General features: G+C 42.9%; 1 protein-coding gene across 1 annotated transcript in view; it reads left to right on the top strand.

The window, feature by feature from the left end:
- Positions 1-857: 857 nt before the first annotated feature.
- NLRP3 (NLR family pyrin domain containing 3) overlaps positions 858-18,782 on the top strand; it is a 47,085-nt gene continuing 29,160 nt past the window's right edge. The window contains exons 1-6 of the mRNA XM_036314176.1: positions 858-1,147; positions 2,315-2,320; positions 9,514-9,618; positions 10,030-11,818; positions 14,484-14,654; positions 18,397-18,567. Coding sequence (XP_036170069.1) covers positions 871-1,147; positions 2,315-2,320; positions 9,514-9,618; positions 10,030-11,818; positions 14,484-14,654; positions 18,397-18,567 — 2,519 coding nt within the window. The 5' untranslated portion in view covers positions 858-870. The remainder of the gene's footprint in view (positions 1,148-2,314; positions 2,321-9,513; positions 9,619-10,029; positions 11,819-14,483; positions 14,655-18,396; positions 18,568-18,782) is intronic.

The following is an 18,782-nucleotide window of genomic DNA, read 5'->3' as shown; positions in this document are numbered from 1 at the left end:
GTCTCCACTTCAATCAAATGGGGTGAGGTATACATGCACCTCACAGGGCTTTGTGCAGGTGAGATGGGAGGAAGCATCAGAGCCATGCCTAGCCCATGACACACTCAATCAGTGTGAGTTACACTAATTATTATGATCACATTTTACAGGAGACATTAAAGAGATGTATGTTCATTGTTCCCCTGTGCACCCAATTTCCGTCCCTCTGAAGGTTTTCTCCATCAGTGGGTTGTCAGAAGGACAGTCTCAGACCATGCCTTCCTCCTCCCACTGTGCATTCTCTCATCTCTCCAGTATTTCCTTAATTACTCATATTTGGGTCTTCTTTTTTTTTGCTCCCCATCCATTTTTCTTTAGGTCAACAGAGAAACAAGGAACCAGAGTCCTTCTGTTAGAATGAACTTAAGAACCATTTTTTTTTTCATTCTGTCATTTTATAGATGAGGAGACTAAAGTTTGCCCAAGATTGTAGCCCAGTCATTAGTGTGACCCACACTCTCCTGGTGACCCACAGAAGTGGCACCATGATGCAGTCCTGGGCATCCACCACTGTGCTGGTGTGACTATATTTGTGGGTCTAATTATTGTTTCTCTCCACAGGGATGCTTTTCTTCTATGGCTCAGGGCACTCTTGAGTTGAGCCAGGAGTAAAATTGTCTGGTAAGTATTAGGCTTATTTTTCAAAACTTCAGATGGAATTCATTACAGTTCAGTGACATATTTTTTCTTTCAGTCTTCCTACTTTTTGATCATTTAGTTCTCTCTGAGGGTGAACTTTGAAAGAGACTCGCCTTACCCATATGCTGTTTTCACCCCTCTTTCTCAGTGTGGACCTATGCCCAAAGGTCCTGACAAGGGCTTCAGACAAGCATGGCCAGCGTCCGCTGCAAGCTGGCCCATTACCTGGAGGACCTGGAGGACATGGACTTGAAGAAGTTCAAGATGCACTTAGAAGACTATCCTCCTCAGAAGGGCTGCATTGCACTTCCTCGGGGCCAGACAGAGAAAGCAGATCCTGTGGATCTAGCCACTCTTATGATCGACTTCAATGGGGAGGAGAAGGCATGGGCCATGGCAGTCTGGATTTTTGCTGCAATCAATAGGAGAGACCTTTATGAGAAAGCCAAGAGGGATGAGCCAAAGTGGGGTGAGTAGAAGAAGACAGTAATGTTTTAATTGTGATGATATACACACAATATAAAATTTACCATCTTAACCTTCTTTAAGTGTATGTTTCTTTAGTATTCAACACATTCATGTTGCTCTACAATTAATTGACAGAATTCTTTTTCATCTTGCAAAATGCTATACCCATTAAACAATTATTCATCTGCTTCCCTCAGCTCCTGGCATCCACCACCTACTTTCTGTCTCTATGAATTTGACTCCTCTAGGTACCTTTTATAAGTGGAGAATTTGTCACCCAGGTTGTCACATAAGACAGTATTTCATTCCTTTTTAAGGCAGAGTAATATTCCATGGTATTTCTATACCTTGGGATATTGTCCTAGAAGTGGGATTACTTATCAATGGGTATTCAGATTGCTTCTAGCTTTGCATTATTGTGAATAATGCTGCTATGAATGTGGGTGTATAAATTTAAATTCTTTGGGTATATGCCCAGAAGTGGAATTACTCAATTATATGGTAATTCTATGTTTAATTTTGTTGAAGAACTGTCATACTGTTTTCCATAGTGCCTACACCACTTTATACTTCCACCAGCAGTGCATAAAGGTTAGAATTTCTCCATATCATCACCACACTTATTTTATATTTTAATAGTAGCTAACTTAGTGGGTGTGAGATGCTATCTCATTTTGGTTTTGATTTGCATTTCCCTATTAATTAGTGATATTGAGTGCATTTTCATGTGCTTGTTGGCATTTAATCTTTGAAGGAATGCCTATTCCTTTTGCCATATTTCAGTTGAGTTGCTTGGTTTGTTGTTGTTGACTTGCAGGAGTTCTTTATATATCCTGGATAGTAAGCCCCTATCTATACTAATAAAAGACAAAGATGCTAATTGACCATACCTTTGCTACGCCCATCAGCCAATCAGAAGAGTATGCAAATTAACCCAACAAAGATGGCTGTTAAATTTGCATACTGCAGGCAGGGCAGGACAGTGCAATCCACCACCTGCCCCGCCGCCATCCGCCATCTGGGCCTGGGGTGGTGGAACGGGCGGCAGCACGATCCGCTGCCCTGCCCCGGTGATCCAGCGCGGGATCCGGGCCTGCCATCTGCCACCCAGGGAGCAGGCCTAAGCCAGCAGGTGGTTATCTCCTGAGGGGTTCCAGACTGTGAGAAGGCACAGGTTGGGCTGAGGGACACCGCCCCCCTGCCAGTGCACAAATTTTTGTGCACCAGGCCTCTAGTTAGATATATGATTTGCAAATATTTTCTCCCATTTCATCCATGGGTTGCCTTTTTAAAAAAATACTTATTTATTGTCTAAAGTTTTACATATGCCTCCTTTTTCCCCAATTGACTCCCCCCCGTCCCCCCAGCCAAACCCCCACTGCCCCAGTGTCTGTATCCATTGGTTATGCTAATATGCATTCATACAAGTGCTTTGGTTGCTCTCTAACCCCCCCCCCCCATCATTTCTCTGGATCTATTCTTTTTTTTTTAAAATATATTTTATTGATTTTTCACAGAGAGGAAGGGAGAGAGATAGAGAGTTAGAAACATCGATGAGAGAGAAACATCGATCAGCTGCCTCCTGCACACCTCCCACTGGGGATGTGCCAGCAACCAAGGTACATGCCCTTGACCAGAATCGAACCTGGGACCTTTGAGTCCGCAGGCCGACGCTCTATCCACTGAGCCAAGCCAGTTACGGCTGGATCTATTCTTGTTCATCAGATTATGTTGATCATTATATCCCACATATGCGTGAGATCATGCTATATTTGTCTTTCTCCAACTGGCTTATTTTGCTTAGCATAATGCTCTCCAGTTCCATCCATGCTGTTGCTAATGGTAAAAGTTCCTTCTTTTTTATAGCGGCATAGTATTCCATTGTGTAGATGTACCACAGTTTTTTAATCCACTCATCTGCTGATGGGCACTTAGGTTGTTTCCAAATCTTAGCTATTATAAATTGTGCTGCTATGAACATAGGGGTGCATAAATCCTTTCTAATTGGTGTTTCCAGTTTCTTAGGCTATAGTCCTAGAAGTGGGATTACTGGGTCAAATGGGAGTCCCATTTTTAGTTTTTGAGGAAACTCCATACTGTCTTCCATAGTGGCTGCACCAGTCTGCATTCCCACCAGCAAAGCAGGAGGGTTTCTTTTTCTCCACATACTCTCCAGCACTTGTTGTTTGTTGCTTTGTTGATGATAGCCATTCTGACAGGTGTGAGATGGTACTGCATTGTCATTTTGATTTGCATCTCTCAGATGATTAGTGACTCTGAGCATGTTTTCATATGTCTCTGGGCCTTTTGTATGTCCTTTTTTGAAAAGTGTCTATTAAGATCCTTTGCCCATTTTTTGATTGGATCATTCATCTTCCTTTTGTTAAGTTGTATGTGTTCTCTGTAAATTTTGGAGATTAAACCCTTATTGGAAATATCATTGGCAAATATGTTCTCCCATGCAGTGGGCTTTCTTGTTGTTTTTTTTTTTTTTTTTTTTTTTATTGCTTAAAGTATTACAAAGGGTATTACATATGTGTCCATTTTATCCCCCCGCCCTAGACAGTCCCCTAGCCTCCCCTATCCCCCAATGTCTTATGTCCACTGGTTATGCTTCTATGCATGCATACAAGTCCTTTAGTTGATCTCTTACCCCCCTACCTCCTGCCCCGCAACCCTCCCCGGCCTTCCTGCTGCAGTTTGACAATCTGTTTGAGGCAGCTCTGCCTCTGTATCTATTATTGTTCAAAAGTTTATAATGGTCTCTATTATCCATGAATGAGTGAGATCATGTGGTATTTTTCCTTCATTGACTGGCTTATTTCACTTAGCATAATGCTCTCCAGTTCCATCCATGACGTTGCAAATGGTAAGAGTTCCTTCCTTTTTAGAGCAGCATAGTATTCCATCGTGTAGATGTACCACAGTTTTCTAATCCATTCATCTACTGATGGGCACTTAGGCTGTTTCCAGATCTTAGCTATGGTGAATTGTGCTGCTATGAACATAGGGGTGCATATATCCTTTCTGATTGGTGTTTCTGGTTTCTTGGGATATATTCCTAGAAGTGGGATCACAGGGTCAAATGGGAGTTCCATTTTCAGTTTTTTGAGGAAACTCCATACTGTCTTCCATAGTGGCTGCACCAGTCTGCATTCCCACCAGCAGTGCACAAGTGTTCCTTTTTCTCCACATCCTCTCCAGCACTTGTCGTTTGTTGATTTGTTGATGATAGCCAGTCTGACAGGTGTGAGATGGTACCTCATTGTTGTTTTGATTTGCATCTCTCGGATGATTAGTGACTTTGAGCATGTTTTCATATGTCTCTTGGCTTTCTGAATGTCCTCTTTTGAAAGGTGTCTATTTAGGTCCTTTGCCCATTTTTTGATTGGATTGTTTATCTTCCTTTTGTTAAGTTGTATGAGTTCCCTATAAATTTTGGAGATTAGGCCCTTATCGGATATGACATTGGCAAATATGTTTTCCCACACAGTGGGTTTTCTCGTTGTTTTGTTGATGGTTTCTTTTGCTGTGCAGAAGCTTTTTATTTTGATGTAGTCCCATTTGTTCATTTTCTCTTTAGTTTCAAGTGCCCTAGGAGCTGTATCAGTGAAGAAATTGCTTCGGCATATGTCTGAGATTTTGTTGCCTTTGGATTCTTCTAGAATTTTTATAGTTTCCTGTCGTACATTTAAGTCCTTTATCCATTTTGAGTTTATTTTTGTGTATGGTGTAAGTTGGTGGTCTAGTTTCATTTTCTTGCATATATCTGTCCAATTTTCCCAGCACCATTTATTGAAGAGACTATCTTGGCTCCATTGTATGTTCTTGCCTCCTTTGTCAAATATTAATTGAGCATATTGGTTTGGGCCAATTTCTGGGCTCTCTATTCTATTCCATTGATCTATATGCCTATTCTTGTGCCAGTACCAGGCAGTTTTGAGAACAGTGGCTTTGTAATACATCTTGATATCTGGTATTGAGATCCCACCTACTTTGGTCTTTTTCAGGATTGCTGCAGCTATTCGAGGTCTTTTTTTATTCCAGATGAATTTTTGGAGAGTTCGTTCTAGATCTCTGAAGTATGCCATTGGTATTTTAATGGGAAGTGCGTTGAATTTATAGTCTTGTTGTTTTGTTGATGGTTTCTTTTGCTGTGCAGAAGCTTTTTATTTTGATGTAGTCCCATTTGTTTATTTTTTCCTTAGTCTCCATTGCCCTAGGAGCTGTGTCTGTAAAGATATTGCTACGACATATGTCTGCGATTTTGCTGCCTATGGAGTCTTATAGGATTTTTATGGTTTCCCATGGTACATTCAAGTCCTTTAGCCATTTTGAGTTTGTTTTTGTGTATTGTGTAAGTTGGTGGTCTAGTTTCATTTTTTTGCATGTATCTGACCAAATTTCTCAGCACCATTTATTGAAGAGACTATCTTGACTCCATTGTATGCTCTTGCCTCCTTTGTCAAATATTAATTGAGCATAATGGCTTGGGTTGATTTCTGGGTTCTCTGTTCTGTTCCATTCGTCTATATGTCTGTTCTTGTGCCAGTACCAGGCAGTTTTGAGAGCTGTGGCTTGGTAATATAGCTTGATATCTGGTATTGTGATCCTCCAACTTTATTCTTCTTTCTCAGGATTACTGTGGCTATGCTGGGTGTTGTTGTTTTTATTTATTTTTATTCTAGATGAACTTTTGGTGAGTTTTTACTAAGTCTGTGAAATATTCTGTTGGTATTTTAATGGGGATTGCATTGAATTGCTATGGTTAGTATGGACATTTTAATGATATTGATCCTACCAATCCACGGACATGGCATGTTCATCCATTTGTTTATGTCTTCCTCTGTCTCTTTTTTCAATGTCCTGTAGTTTTCTGAGTACAGGTCATTTACGTCTGTAGTTAAGTTTATTCCCAGGTATCTTAATTTTTTTGGTGTAATGGTAAATGGAATTTTTTTTTCATTTCTCTTTCTGTGAGTTCATTATTGGGGTATAAAAAGGCCATAGATATCTGGGTGTTAATTTTGTATCCTGCTACATTGCCAAATTTATTTATTAGGTCTAGTAGTTTTTTGATGGAGTCTTTGGGGCTTCCAATGTATAGTATCATGTCATCTGCGAATAAGGACAATTTTACTTCTTCTTGTCCAATTTGGATGCTTTTAATTTCTTCTTCTTGTCTGATCACTATGGCTAGCACTTCCAGTACTATGTTGAACAGAACTGGTTAAAGTGGGCATCCCTGTCTTTTTCCTGTTGTTAGGGGAAATGAGTTTAGTTTTTCTCCATTGAGTATGATGTTGGTTGTAGGTTTGTCATATAGGCTTTTTATTATGTTGAGGTATGATCCCTCTATTCCCACTTTTCTAAGAGTTTTTATTAAGAAATGGTGTTGGAGTTTGTCAAATGCTTTTTCTGCATCAATTGATATGATTATGTGATTTTTATCTCTCAGTTTGTTTATATGATGTATCACATTTATTGATTTGCAGATATTGTATAATTCTTGCATTCCAGGAATAAATCCCAGTTCATCATGGTGTATGATCTTTCTAATGTAATGCTGCATCCGATTTGCTAGAATTCTGTTGAGGATTTTAGCATCTATGTTCATTAAGAATATTGGCCTGTAGTTCTCTTTTTTTGTGGTGTCTTTATCTGGTTTTGGGATTAGGGTAATGCTGGCTTCATAGAAAGAGTTGGAAGTGTGCCTTCCTCTTGAATTTTTTGGGATAGTCTGAGGAGGACAGGTTTTAGTTCTTCTTTGAGTGCTTGGTAGAACTCTCCTGTAAAGCCATCAGGACCAGGGCTTTTGTTTGCTGGGAGATTTTTGATCACTGTTTCAATTTCTTTGGTAGTTAATGGCCTATTAAGGTTTTTTGATTCTTCTTGATTGAGTTTTGGGAGCTTGTATTTTTCTAAGCATATGTCCATTTCATCTAGGTTGTCCATTTTGTTGGAATAGAGTTGTTCATAGTATTTTTTTCATAATCATTTGTATTTCTGTGGGGTCGGTTGTTACTTCACCTCTTTCATTTCTGATTTTGTTTATTTGGGTCCTCTTTCTTTGCTTCTTGGTGAGCCTAGCTAGAGGTTCATTAATCTTGTTTATCCTTTCAAAGAACCAGCTCTTGGTGTTGTTGATCTTTTGTATTATTTTTTTGGTCTCTACATTGGTTGCCTTTTTACTCTGTTAATGATATCCTTTGATGCATCAAAGTTGATAAGTTTGTTTTTTAAATCATTTCATTTATGTTTCCTGGCTTCCTCCTCTTTTGATATGCTAGGAGAAGGTGGAAGAAAGCAGTTTTCTTTTTTCTAACTCCTTTAGAAACCCAAGTCAGGGCTTATGTACCCCTAAGAAACTTCCCTGATTAGTTCCACTTTATCCAAATCTTTTCCGTGTCTGAAACTTCCTCCAGGTCTCCATCAAATTCTTTGTCTGTTTGCATGGCTAACAGGCTCTGGCTCAGGGGCAACCTCTCACCTTACAGAGCTATGTGATGTGTTGAGAAAAGCCTCTTTTATAACCATTACTTTGGGCATGTGAAGGGCAAAATATTGTCTTCCTTTTTGTGGACAGGGTAGGGGTGAGGTTCTTCCTTTGACTTGGTGTTCTGAGCAAGGGAAGACAACAGGGAAGGCTCAGAGGAATCTAGAAAATCATAGGATGATGATTTTGAGCTAGTGAAAAGGAAAGATATAAATGAACCCGCAGATCAGAGGAAGCATGGCAAGGCAGGGCACCAATGTGGGTGTGATAAGGAAGAGAAAATGACATAGGGGCATCAGGAGGGGTGCATAGCTGTGGGTGTTCACATAACACAATTATAATTGTGTCAGTACTTACATACTCAGTAACCAAAGTTAAATCATAGTTGCAGAAGTAGTTCATTAAGTAGTTTTTATAGATTTTGTTCATTTTTCACAAGAACCCCATGAGGCCAGCACTTTCAAATGAACTTTCAATTTCATTATACTAAGGGCAATAAGCCAGTCACTAAAAGAGAAATACTATAAGAGTAGGCACAGAAAATGGTGGTTGCCGGGGGCTACAGGGAGAGGGGAATGGAAAATTATTTAATGGGCATAGATTCTCAGTTTTTGCAAGACTTCTGGAATTGATGCCCAACAATGTGAAGAGAGCCTGTAAGAAGTTCTGATTGTCTGTGGCGGTGTCCTCATCAGGACCAAGGCCAGGATTCAACGCCAGGTGTGTCTTTGGTTCAAGCCTGGCTCATAACCACTACGACATCTTAGCTTCCACATCTGGGTTTTGAGGTAGAAAAATTATTACTAGAGTTAGAATTTCTTTTGGGGGTGGGGGTGGGATGAGTGGCTAGAGCAAGCATGTCAAACCTGCGGCTGGCAGGACCCACTGGCTGTGAATTTGACATACTTGGGCTAGAGTTAGGCTTTAAGTAAGAGTTAAATTGTGGTTTTGGTTTGAGTTAATGTTTGGATTTTATTTTGTGATCAAGTTACCAATAGCATTTGCATTAGGGGAAGCAGAGGCCTATTAGGAATCCTTCCTGTCCCTCTTGGGCTCCTGCCCACTTAAAGTTATCCATACTGTCTATTTCCCCTGAATTTCTCCTAGGACATACCTCTTTGAAATGTGTCATTTAGTGACTGTTTATATCTGTAGTTCTCAACTGTGGATGCAGGTTGGAACTTTATAAATGTAATGGCGCCAGACCCCACCTCACATGGGTTGAAAATCAGTACTTTTTTTTTCCAGAGGACATTCATTCTTTTACTCACTTGTTTGTGTGTTTTTTTGAAAATTAGTATTTTTAAAGCTTTGTAGGTGAATCTAAAGTCAGCCAGGATTCTGCACCACTGAGTTAGACATAAACCAGATAGGTAATTCTCCCTCTTGAAGACCTAGAATGAGGGTAAGATGAATTCCAGGCACTTGGGGTCAGGCAGGGATGATCCTGCTGGCCCATGGCCATCTTGGGGATATTGGGGAGCATGGAGATGGCCTCAACACCAGAGCATTGTGGTGGTGGTGAGAGGGTTTGGCTGCCAAATACATATGAAGAACAGAGAAACCTGCCTGCCCCACATGTTTGCCAGGTGTTTTCTAGGCCTGGGAGAGAGATTCTGAGACTGGATTCTGTGGATACACAATGCTCAGAGGGTGGATCAGTGCCATTACTTTGAAATTAGGACCAGGAGAACACCCCTGACTGGACCTTTGGCTGCACACCTGTCATTTGCAACTCTGAGCTGTGTTTTGGGTTGGCAGATGTCCAGGCAAGTGCCTTTGACCTGTGCCTAGTGCTGAGTCTCAATTATATCACCATAGGCAGGAGTCCTAGTTTTTGACACTTTGTGTATTTTTCTTTATAATTTCAGATAATGCACATGTTTCTGTGGTATGCCGGGAAGAAAGCCTCGAAGAAGAGTGGATGGGTTTATTGGGGTTCCTTTCCAGAATCTCTATTTGTAAAAAAAAAGAAGGTAATCATGGGGGTGGTGTTTTCATTTGGGTTTGGAGACATAGTCTGGGAGGCACTGGAAAGCTGGTCATCCTCCTAAGTGATCCTGCTCCTTGTAGCTGAAGACATGGATACATGTTCACCTGGCTCCTTGCTGGCCCCAAACCAAGGAGAGCCATTGAGTGTTTCAGATTTTAAAAAGCATGGCCTGCAGGGAGTAAGACTGACTAAAAAGGATTTTTGGCTGGGGGCAGCACAAAGGCACTTTTCTGTTCTTCTGATCAACTCTGTATAGGAAGATTTATAACCAAGTAGTGGAGAGGAACTGCACCCCATCTCTTAGCTCCAGTCACCACAGGCTCCTGTTGAGAGCTCAATTTAGGTGGATATGCTCAGGCTTCTCCCAGAGTCTAACTTTCTGTCTCTGCCATAGATTACTGTAAGAAATACAGAAATCATGTAAGAAGCAGATTCCAGTATATCAAAGACAGGAATGCCCGTCTGGGTGAAAGCGTGAACCTCAACAAACGTTACACCAGGCTGCGTCTCATCAAGGAACATCAGAGCCAGCAGGAGAGGGAGCATGAACTCCTGGCAATTGGTAGGACCTTGGCCAAGATGCAAGATAGCCCTATGAGTTCCATGAACTTGGAATTGCTGTTTGATCCTGAGGATCAACACACTGAACCTGTGCACACGGTGGTGTTCCAGGGATCGGCAGGCATTGGGAAAACAATACTGGCCAGGAAGATCATGTTGGACTGGGCATCAGAGAAACTTTACCAGGGAAGGTTTGACTATTTGTTCTACATCCACTGTCGGGAGGTAAGCCTGGGGATACGAAGGAGCCTGGGGGACCTGATGGTCAGCTGCTGCCCTGACCCAAACCCACCCATAAGCAAGATTGTGAGGAAGCCTTCCAGGATCCTCTTCCTCATGGATGGCTTTGATGAGCTGCAAGGAGCATTTGATGAGCACACAGAGGCGCTCTGCACAGACTGGCAGAAGGTGGAGCGGGGAGACATTCTCCTGAGCAGCCTCATCAAAAAGAGGCTGTTTCCTGAGGCCTCGCTGATCATCACCACGAGGCCCGTGGCCCTGGAGAAACTGCACCACTTGCTGGACCGTCCACGGCATGTGGAAATCCTGGGTTTCTCAGAGGCCAAGAAGAAGGAATATTTTTTCAAGTATTTCTCAGATGAACAGCAAGCTCAGGAAGCCTTTAGGTTGATTCAGGAGAATGAGGTCCTCTTCACCATGTGCTTTATTCCTCTGGTCTGCTGGATCGTGTGCACTGGACTGAAACAGCAGATGGACAGTGGCAAGAATCTTGCTCAGACATCCAAGACCACCACTGCAGTGTACATCTTCTTCCTCTCCAGTTTGTTGCAATCACAAGCAGGAAGCCAGAAGCACCATGTTTCTGCCAACCTTCGGGGCCTCTGCTCATTGGCTGCAGATGGAATCTGGAACCAGAAAATCTTGTTTGAGGAGGGTGACCTAAGGAACCATGGCCTGCAGAAGGCGGATGTGTCTGCTTTCCTGAGGGTGAATCTATTCCAAAAGGAAGTGGAATGTGAGAAATTCTACAGCTTCATCCACATGACTTTCCAGGAGTTCTTTGCTGCCATGTACTACTTGCTGGAAGAGGAGGAACAGCAGGATGCAAAGAACATGCCACAGAGTCATTCGGAGCTCCCCAACAGAGACATGACAGTTCTTCTTGAAAACTATGGCAAATTTGAAAAAGGGTATCTGATTTTTGTTGTCCGTTTCCTCTTTGGTCTTATAAACCAGGAGAGAACTTCCTACTTGGAGAGAAAACTGAGTTGTAAGATTTCTCAGCAAATCAGGCTGGAGCTGCTGAAGTGGATTGAAGCAAAAGCCAAGGCCAAGACCCTGAAGATGCAGCCCAGCCAGCTGGAGTTGTTCTACTGCTTGTATGAGATGCAGGAAGAGGATTTTGTGCAAAAGGCCATGGACTACTTCCCCAAAATTGAGATCAATCTCTCCACCAGAATGGACCATGTGGTTTCCTCTTTCTGTATCAAGAACTGTCACAATGTGCAATCCCTTTCCCTGAGGTTGCTCCATAACTCGCCCAAGGAGGAGGAGGAAGAGGAGGAGGAGGAGGAAGAGGAAGAGGAAGAGGAAGAGGAAGCTCAACACTCTGATGTGGACCAGTGTGTTGTCCCAGGTCCTCATATGGCCTCTTCTGATCGGTAAGGAAACCAATTTCAGGCAGGTGGTAGAACATGCCCTCTGCTTTTTAGCCACCTTTTTCTTTGCTCTTGCTCCCTCTCCCCTCTTATCAACTGTCTTTCAAATGCAGTTGCCACAACAATGCAATGCAACCACCATTTCTAGTAGATACCTTCACTGGTAGAGACTGAGCAATAGAAGAAGGGTAGCTCGACAAATGGGATGAGAAAAAGCCAATGAAACAATAGAGTACTGAGTAAAAGTGTTTGTAAATTCAAATTGCTTATAATCCATTTGGGGATTCTAGTTCATATTAGCCAGTCAATACCAAAGGGGCAAAATAAGCCAAGTGACTTTGTTCCAGGATCACAGAGAACAGAGGGCCCTTAGCACTGAGCACCAAATGAAGTTTTCTCAGAGTGAAGCCTGAGCTGCCTTGATAGAGTGGTGGAGATGTGGGTGAGAGGAGTAAAAGGTAAAGGGATTTGGGCAGTGGAGTCCGGTAAGAACAAGATGTGAATGTGGTCTGAGGAAGAGTGTGTGTAGGAGACAATGGGGAGGGACACAGCTTCATTGGAACAAATGCAATACGGCAAAATTGAGGAAAATAGGGCTAGAAAGAGAGAACATTCCTAGGCCTCACTGTGCTTGCAATCAGGTTATCACCAACAGCACTACATCACAGTCTGTTCACCCATGTGCTGGGGGGTTGGAAGCCCGTGGCTGGTTGGTACAGTGAAGCAGTTGTTACCCAACTCCTGAAATCCTTGCATGGAACTGCCACAACCACAATAGCTGTGGGAAGGTGCATGGGTGTGACCTCTGTAGAAGACACTAGACATCAGACAAAATTAAGGAGAAAGTAGGCTGGACTCTTCCATCAGCAGCAATGAATTTTCAATAGATTTTCTCTGTCTCTCCAGCACCTTTATTGTGCCATCATCAAGGACCATCCTCTGGTCCTAATCCCAGTGACTTAAAGTTCAGTTGTGGGGACAGTTGGGAAATGCAGGTAGACTGAGGAAGATGGGCGATGGAAAGAACACTTGAAGAATGCACCTGAGGCACCCAGAAGGGGAACTCCCAATCTGCCAGATCCTAAAGGATGGGGAATGAGAGAGTTGAGTTGGGCAGAGGCAGCCCAGACAAAAGAGCAGAGGCTCAGGGGGTGGGAGGTGGGAAAGTGGGATATGCTTCTATAGTGGCAAATAGTTTCAAATAGCTAGAAAGAAGATGGGGTAGGTGGAGAGAGAAGGAGGCAGACCTGCTCATTAAAGCCCTAAAAGACCTGACCAAGAATCCACAGATGTGAGGAAGACTCACAGAGACTCTTAAACACCTAATGAAAAGCCTGATGCAGTCTCTCCAGATCTCAGATCCCTTCTTCTGAGGGCAGGTGCTTGCTTCATGTGTTCTAGAACCTTCTTGGGACCAGTGGCAGGGGCATCCACTCAGTGCCAGTTAGAGGTGCAGGCCAATGCCTGGTCGGTATGGCTCATTGGTTGAGCATTAACCCATGGACTAGGAGATCACAGTTCGATTCCCAGTCAAGGCACATGCCCAGGTTGGGGACTCGATCCCTGGCAGGAGGCAACCGGTCAATTATTCTCTCTCATCATTGATGTTTCTATCCCTCTCTCTCTCCCCTTCCTCTCTCTGAAATCAATAGAAAACATGTAAAATATTTTTAAAAAAGAAGTGCAGGCCCAACCCAAGACCTGTGGAGTCAGAATCTGCATTTGAACAAGAGCTGCACATTGGAATCACCTGAAAATCTTTAAAATATTGATGTATCTGGTCCCATCACTGAGAGTCTGATGTTATTTCCAAGGTGTGGCTTGGCCTAGGGCAGGGGTGGGCAACCCCTGGCACGCGTGCCAAACATGGCACGCCAATAATTTTTGCTGGCACACGAAACCCTCTCTTATAATCTTCCATTTACAATTGTGAATCTTTGTTCTCAGTGATAAATTCTGTTAAGTCTCGCAATAGGAGTAGCCCGACAGATGAAAGTAGTAGCTCGTGCATATCTCTGAAGGTCACGAAATATAAACCTGATGTAAAATCTCTGTCATCAGTGATGCAGCAGCAAAAGTCCCACCGATAATATCAAACGGAGTCATAAAGTTTTCTGTCGGACTATCAGTGTACGTGTATACATTTAAAAATAAATGTATTTTTCATCATCATATACTGTGTTTTTGTCGCTCGAATGAATTTTATTATTTCTTCAAGGTTCTTCACATACGTACACTTTAAGAGATATCAAGTAGGCGTAACATGTTCTCAAAAAATTAGGGTTGGCACCGCAGAAGAATTTTGAGTCGGAGATTTTGCTGGTTTTGGCACGCACTCACAAAATGGTTGCCCACCCCTGGCCTAGGGACTTTTGAGAGTACTGCTGATGCCACTGTGCAGCCAGGGTGAGAACTGGTCTCTGCATCACTTAGTAGAGTGACAGCTGACCAATGCGGGGGAGAGAGAGGGATAGAAACATCAAGGATGAAAGAGAATTACCAAGGCTCCCTGCCTTCTTCACTCCTTGGTGGGCAACCTTTGATTTGGTGATTTATTTCTTCATCTCTGGGGGGCCATTGTCTCAATTGGTACCAGGCACTCCTGGTTCCTTAGCTTGTTTGCTGTTCTTAAAGACTGATTTTCTTCTGCTTTTTCCTTCCTTTCTAGATGGGTGAACTGCTATCTCACTTCCAGCATTTGTCGGAGCCTCTTCTCTGTCCTGGGTGCTAACCAGAACCTCACTGAATTGAACCTCAGTGGCAATCCTTTGGGGGATGCAGGGATGAAGGTGTTATGTGAAATGCTCCAGAATCCTGGCTGTAATATTCAGAGATTGTGGTAAGAATCTCTCTGTGGGGTGTGTGTGTGTGTGTGTGTGTGTGTGTGTGTGTGTGTGTGTAGAGAGAGAGAGAAAGAAAGAAAGAGAGAGAGAGAGAGAGAGAGAGAGAGAGAAAGAGAGAGAGCTGGAGGAATATCTCAGGGGCCAGATCAGTGGTTTTAGTTTCTCAGGGATGCCATGGCAATGTACCACAGATTGAGGGGCTTAAAAAACAGAAATATATATTTTTCACAGTCCCAGAGGCTGGAAGTTTAATATGAAGTTCTGGGCAGGGTTTGTTTCTACTGTGGATTGTTTCCTTGGGTGTAAATGGCATCTTCTCCCCGTGTGCTCACATGGTCTTTTTCTGCATGTCTGATCTCCACTTCTTACAAGGATGATGAGACCTGCTCTAATGACCTCATTTTAGCATAATGACCTATTTAAAAAGTCCATCTCCAAATACAGTCACACTCTGAGGTCCTAGTGGTTAAACCTTCAATGCATGAATTTTTTTGTGGGGAGCACAATTCAACCCATGACAAGTGAGAAGGCAGAATAGGTAAGAGTCCAGTTATTTGGGAAGTATTGGATAGAGAAGGATGAAGGGGAACGGAAAACAAGTCATTTGCTGGTGGTGGGTCAAAAGAGATATGACCTTCAAAAGCTTCCATTTCCTCATTGGCCATGCTCATAGATGTGAATCTGAGAGTTTCATCACATACAATGATGGCTACTGGGCTGGAACCCATCAGGACATTTTGTACAGATTGAATTGTCACAGGGAATTTCTGGTAGCTTTATTCTAAAGTGCTTGTTTTGAGTCCACACATGAATCAGACTCATGTGCCCTGAGTTGAGCACAGGGTGTATGGGTTATCCCTGCAGCCTTGTTCCATAGCACAGCTGCATTCTTGACAGCCCACCACTCTGAGATGCCTTACCTTTGTCTCTTGCTCATCATACCCACCCCATCCCCAATCTTATCAGTTTTTCCTACTTTACAAGCCATGGTCCAACTTTCCTCATCTTCACTCCACCAGCCCAGATCCAACAACCACAATCACTTTTTTTGGATATTGCAATGGCTTCCAAGATCATCAACTTCCAAGGGCAGGATTTGTGTTTGTCTTGACATTGCCTTAAGAAGTGTCTTAGCACTGCAATGCCTTAAGAAGTGTCTTAGCACTGCAATGCCTTAAGAAGTGTCTTAGCACACATTAGTGCTCAAAAATACACACTGGCCCTGACCGGTGGGCTAAGTGGTTAGAGCCCCCCCCCCCTCTCTCTTTCTCTCTCTCTCTCTCTCTCTCTCTCACACACACACACACACACACACACACACACACACACACCCCTTACACTTAAGGGTTGCAGGTTTAATTTCTGATCAAGGGCACGTACATGGGTTGCAGGTTCCATCCTCTGGCCCTGATTGGGTCACATGGGGAGGGGGAAGGCAATCAATCCATGTGTCTCTCTCACATCGATGTTTCTCTCTCTCTTGTCTCTCTCCCTCTCCCTCCCTCCCTCCTTTCCACTCCTTGAAAAGCAATGCAAAAATTATCCTCAGGTGAGGTCTTACAACCACCACAACAAAATACATACCTGAAGGAATAGCATGGCTGTTTATTCTCCCTGCATCCACTTTTGCTACACTCCAACCCCTTGTTCATACAGAAGTCAGAGGGTTATTTTAAAAATTCTACCTTAATCATGACATTCCACTTGCTTAAGTGCTATCTCTTCACTTTTAAAAAATGGAATACAGTCTTTTTAAATTGATTTTATTGGGGTAAAGTTGGTTAATAAAATTATCTAGGCTTCTGGTGTACAATTCTGTAATATATCATCTGTATATTGTATTGTGTGTTCACCACCCCAAGTTAAGTCTCCTTTCATAACCATTTATCTCCCCTATACCCTCTTTTACTTTCTCCAACCCTCTTTCCCTCTGGTAATAACCATAATGTTGTCTGTGTCCATATTTTGGGGGGGTTTTTGCTTAATCCCTTCATCTCTTTCACCTAGGCCTGCAACCTCCCACCCCTCTGATAGTTGTCAATCTGCTCTCTATCTATGCGAGTGTTTCTATTTTGTTTGTTAGTTTATTTTGTTCATTAGATTCCACATATAAATCATATGGTACTTGTCTTTCTCTGACTGGCTTATTTCATTTAGCATAAAAATCTCCAGGTCCACCCTAACCAGTTTGGCTCAGTGGATAGAGCGTTGGCCTGCGGAATGAAAGGTCCCAGGTTCAATTCTGGGCAAGGGCATGTATCTTGGTTGCAGGCACATCCCCAGTGGTGGTGGGGGGTGTGCAGGAGGCAGCTGGATTCCCTTCTTTTTTGACAGCCACACAGTATTCCATTGTGCAAATGTACCACAACTTTTTAAAATATATTTTATTATTTTTTTTTAATAGAGAGGAAGGGAGAGGGATAGAGTGTTAGAAATATCGACGAGAGAGAAACATCGATCTGCTGCCTCCTGCACACCTCCTACCGGGGATGTACTCGCAACCAAGGTACATATCCTTGACCGAATCGAACCTGGGACCCTTCAGTCTGCAGGCCGATGCTCTATCCACTGAGCCAAACCGGTTACGGCATACCACAACTTTTTTAACCAATCATTTACTCATGGGAATTTGGACTACTTCCAAATCTTGGCAACTGTAAATAATACTACAATGAACATAGGGGTATATCTCATTGTTCTCTTGATAAATTACAAATCCTTTCTAATTTTTGCCATGAAGACTCCTTCTTTCCTTGAAGGCTCTGGCTGGGTTTGGCACTTCACCTGCCTCTCTGCCCTCATCCCACACTACTATCCCCATTGCCCCTCTGGATGCCCCTGTGTGATCCTAGGGAGTGAAACATAAATAGGGAGGTGTGGGTGATAATGAGTTGCTTTGCAGATAAATACATATTTAGTGGTTCATTTGCTTCTAATTGGTGTGAAGATGGAGACAGAAAGATAGGGTGGTCCAGAAATCTCTAGGATATCTGAACTATTGGCCTGGAAAGGAAATAGGTTATTGTTCTTTTTCCTATGACAGAGACAAATCATTATTTTTAGTAATGTGTATTTTTGAGCATATGTGTGTTTGTGTGTGTGTAAAACAAATCAAGAATCAGAACTGCTTGCCCCTCCAGTATGGTTGGGGATCTGGGATTAAATCACTGAGCAGAATAGCAGGAATGGGGCTGGCAAAGTAAAGTAGATGGGTACAACCCTAGAGAGCCCGGCATCTGTCTGAGGGAATTTCAACTGTTAAGAGCATGTGGTAAAGAAGTGGAACCCACAGCTTCACTACCCTTTTTATTTACAGAACAGGAACATGCCATTTATATATTGGAGAGTTGACCATTATTTACAAAGGGAGTTCACTGCCTGGTGCTCAGCAGTTGTGGTCTCAGGCTGAGAGAGCTAACTTCCCTATATGACTTGGGCTGTATTCAGGAGTTCTGATAGCTTTTCAAAAACTTCATTATGCGCATGAAGGCATGTGTGGGGGGGTGGGGGCCGTAGGGGAGACCCGGCGAAGGTCAATGGGGAAAACAAGGAAACATATGTACTACTATTTGTAATACTTTAAACAATAAAATAAAATTAAAAAAAAACTTCATTATGATTTTTCCTTTGTAATGTGAGAATACAAGTGTCCCTGTTTAGGCTAAAAACATGTGCAAACCAGAGGCAATATGAGGCAGCTGTGTTCTGACACTTTCTGTTTCTGTGCTTGGCATCAAGGTTGAGACAGTGTTGCCTTTCCCATCAGTGCTGTTTCCACATCTCCTCGGTCCTGAGTAGCACCTATATGCTGGTGGAACTGGATCTGAGCCACAATGCTCTGGCAGACTGCGGAGTCAAACGTGTGTGTGTGGGACTGAGGCATGCATTCTGCACTCTGAAGAAGCTGTGGTGAGTGTGAACTCATTTCCTCCTTGAAGCATGAACAGTGGCTCAATGAGCTCCCACAGGCTGGAGTGTTAGTGAGGGGATGGCCTTGGCTGCTCAGATGTCCCCTGTGTTACCTCAGGTGTTAGTCAGTAATTCCATCAGTTAGTGTTTGCTGTGGAAAAAGCCACATGCTAAGCACTGGAGGGGGAACTCAGTCAAAGTACTATGTTGCCTTT

The sequence above is a fragment of the Myotis myotis genome, unplaced genomic scaffold (genome assembly GCF_014108235.1).
Source record: "Myotis myotis isolate mMyoMyo1 unplaced genomic scaffold, mMyoMyo1.p scaffold_m19_p_6, whole genome shotgun sequence".
Classification (NCBI taxonomy): domain Eukaryota; kingdom Metazoa; phylum Chordata; class Mammalia; order Chiroptera; family Vespertilionidae; genus Myotis; species Myotis myotis.
Note: the sequence above shows the minus strand (reverse complement) of the source record. Positions and strands in the feature narration are given on the sequence as shown.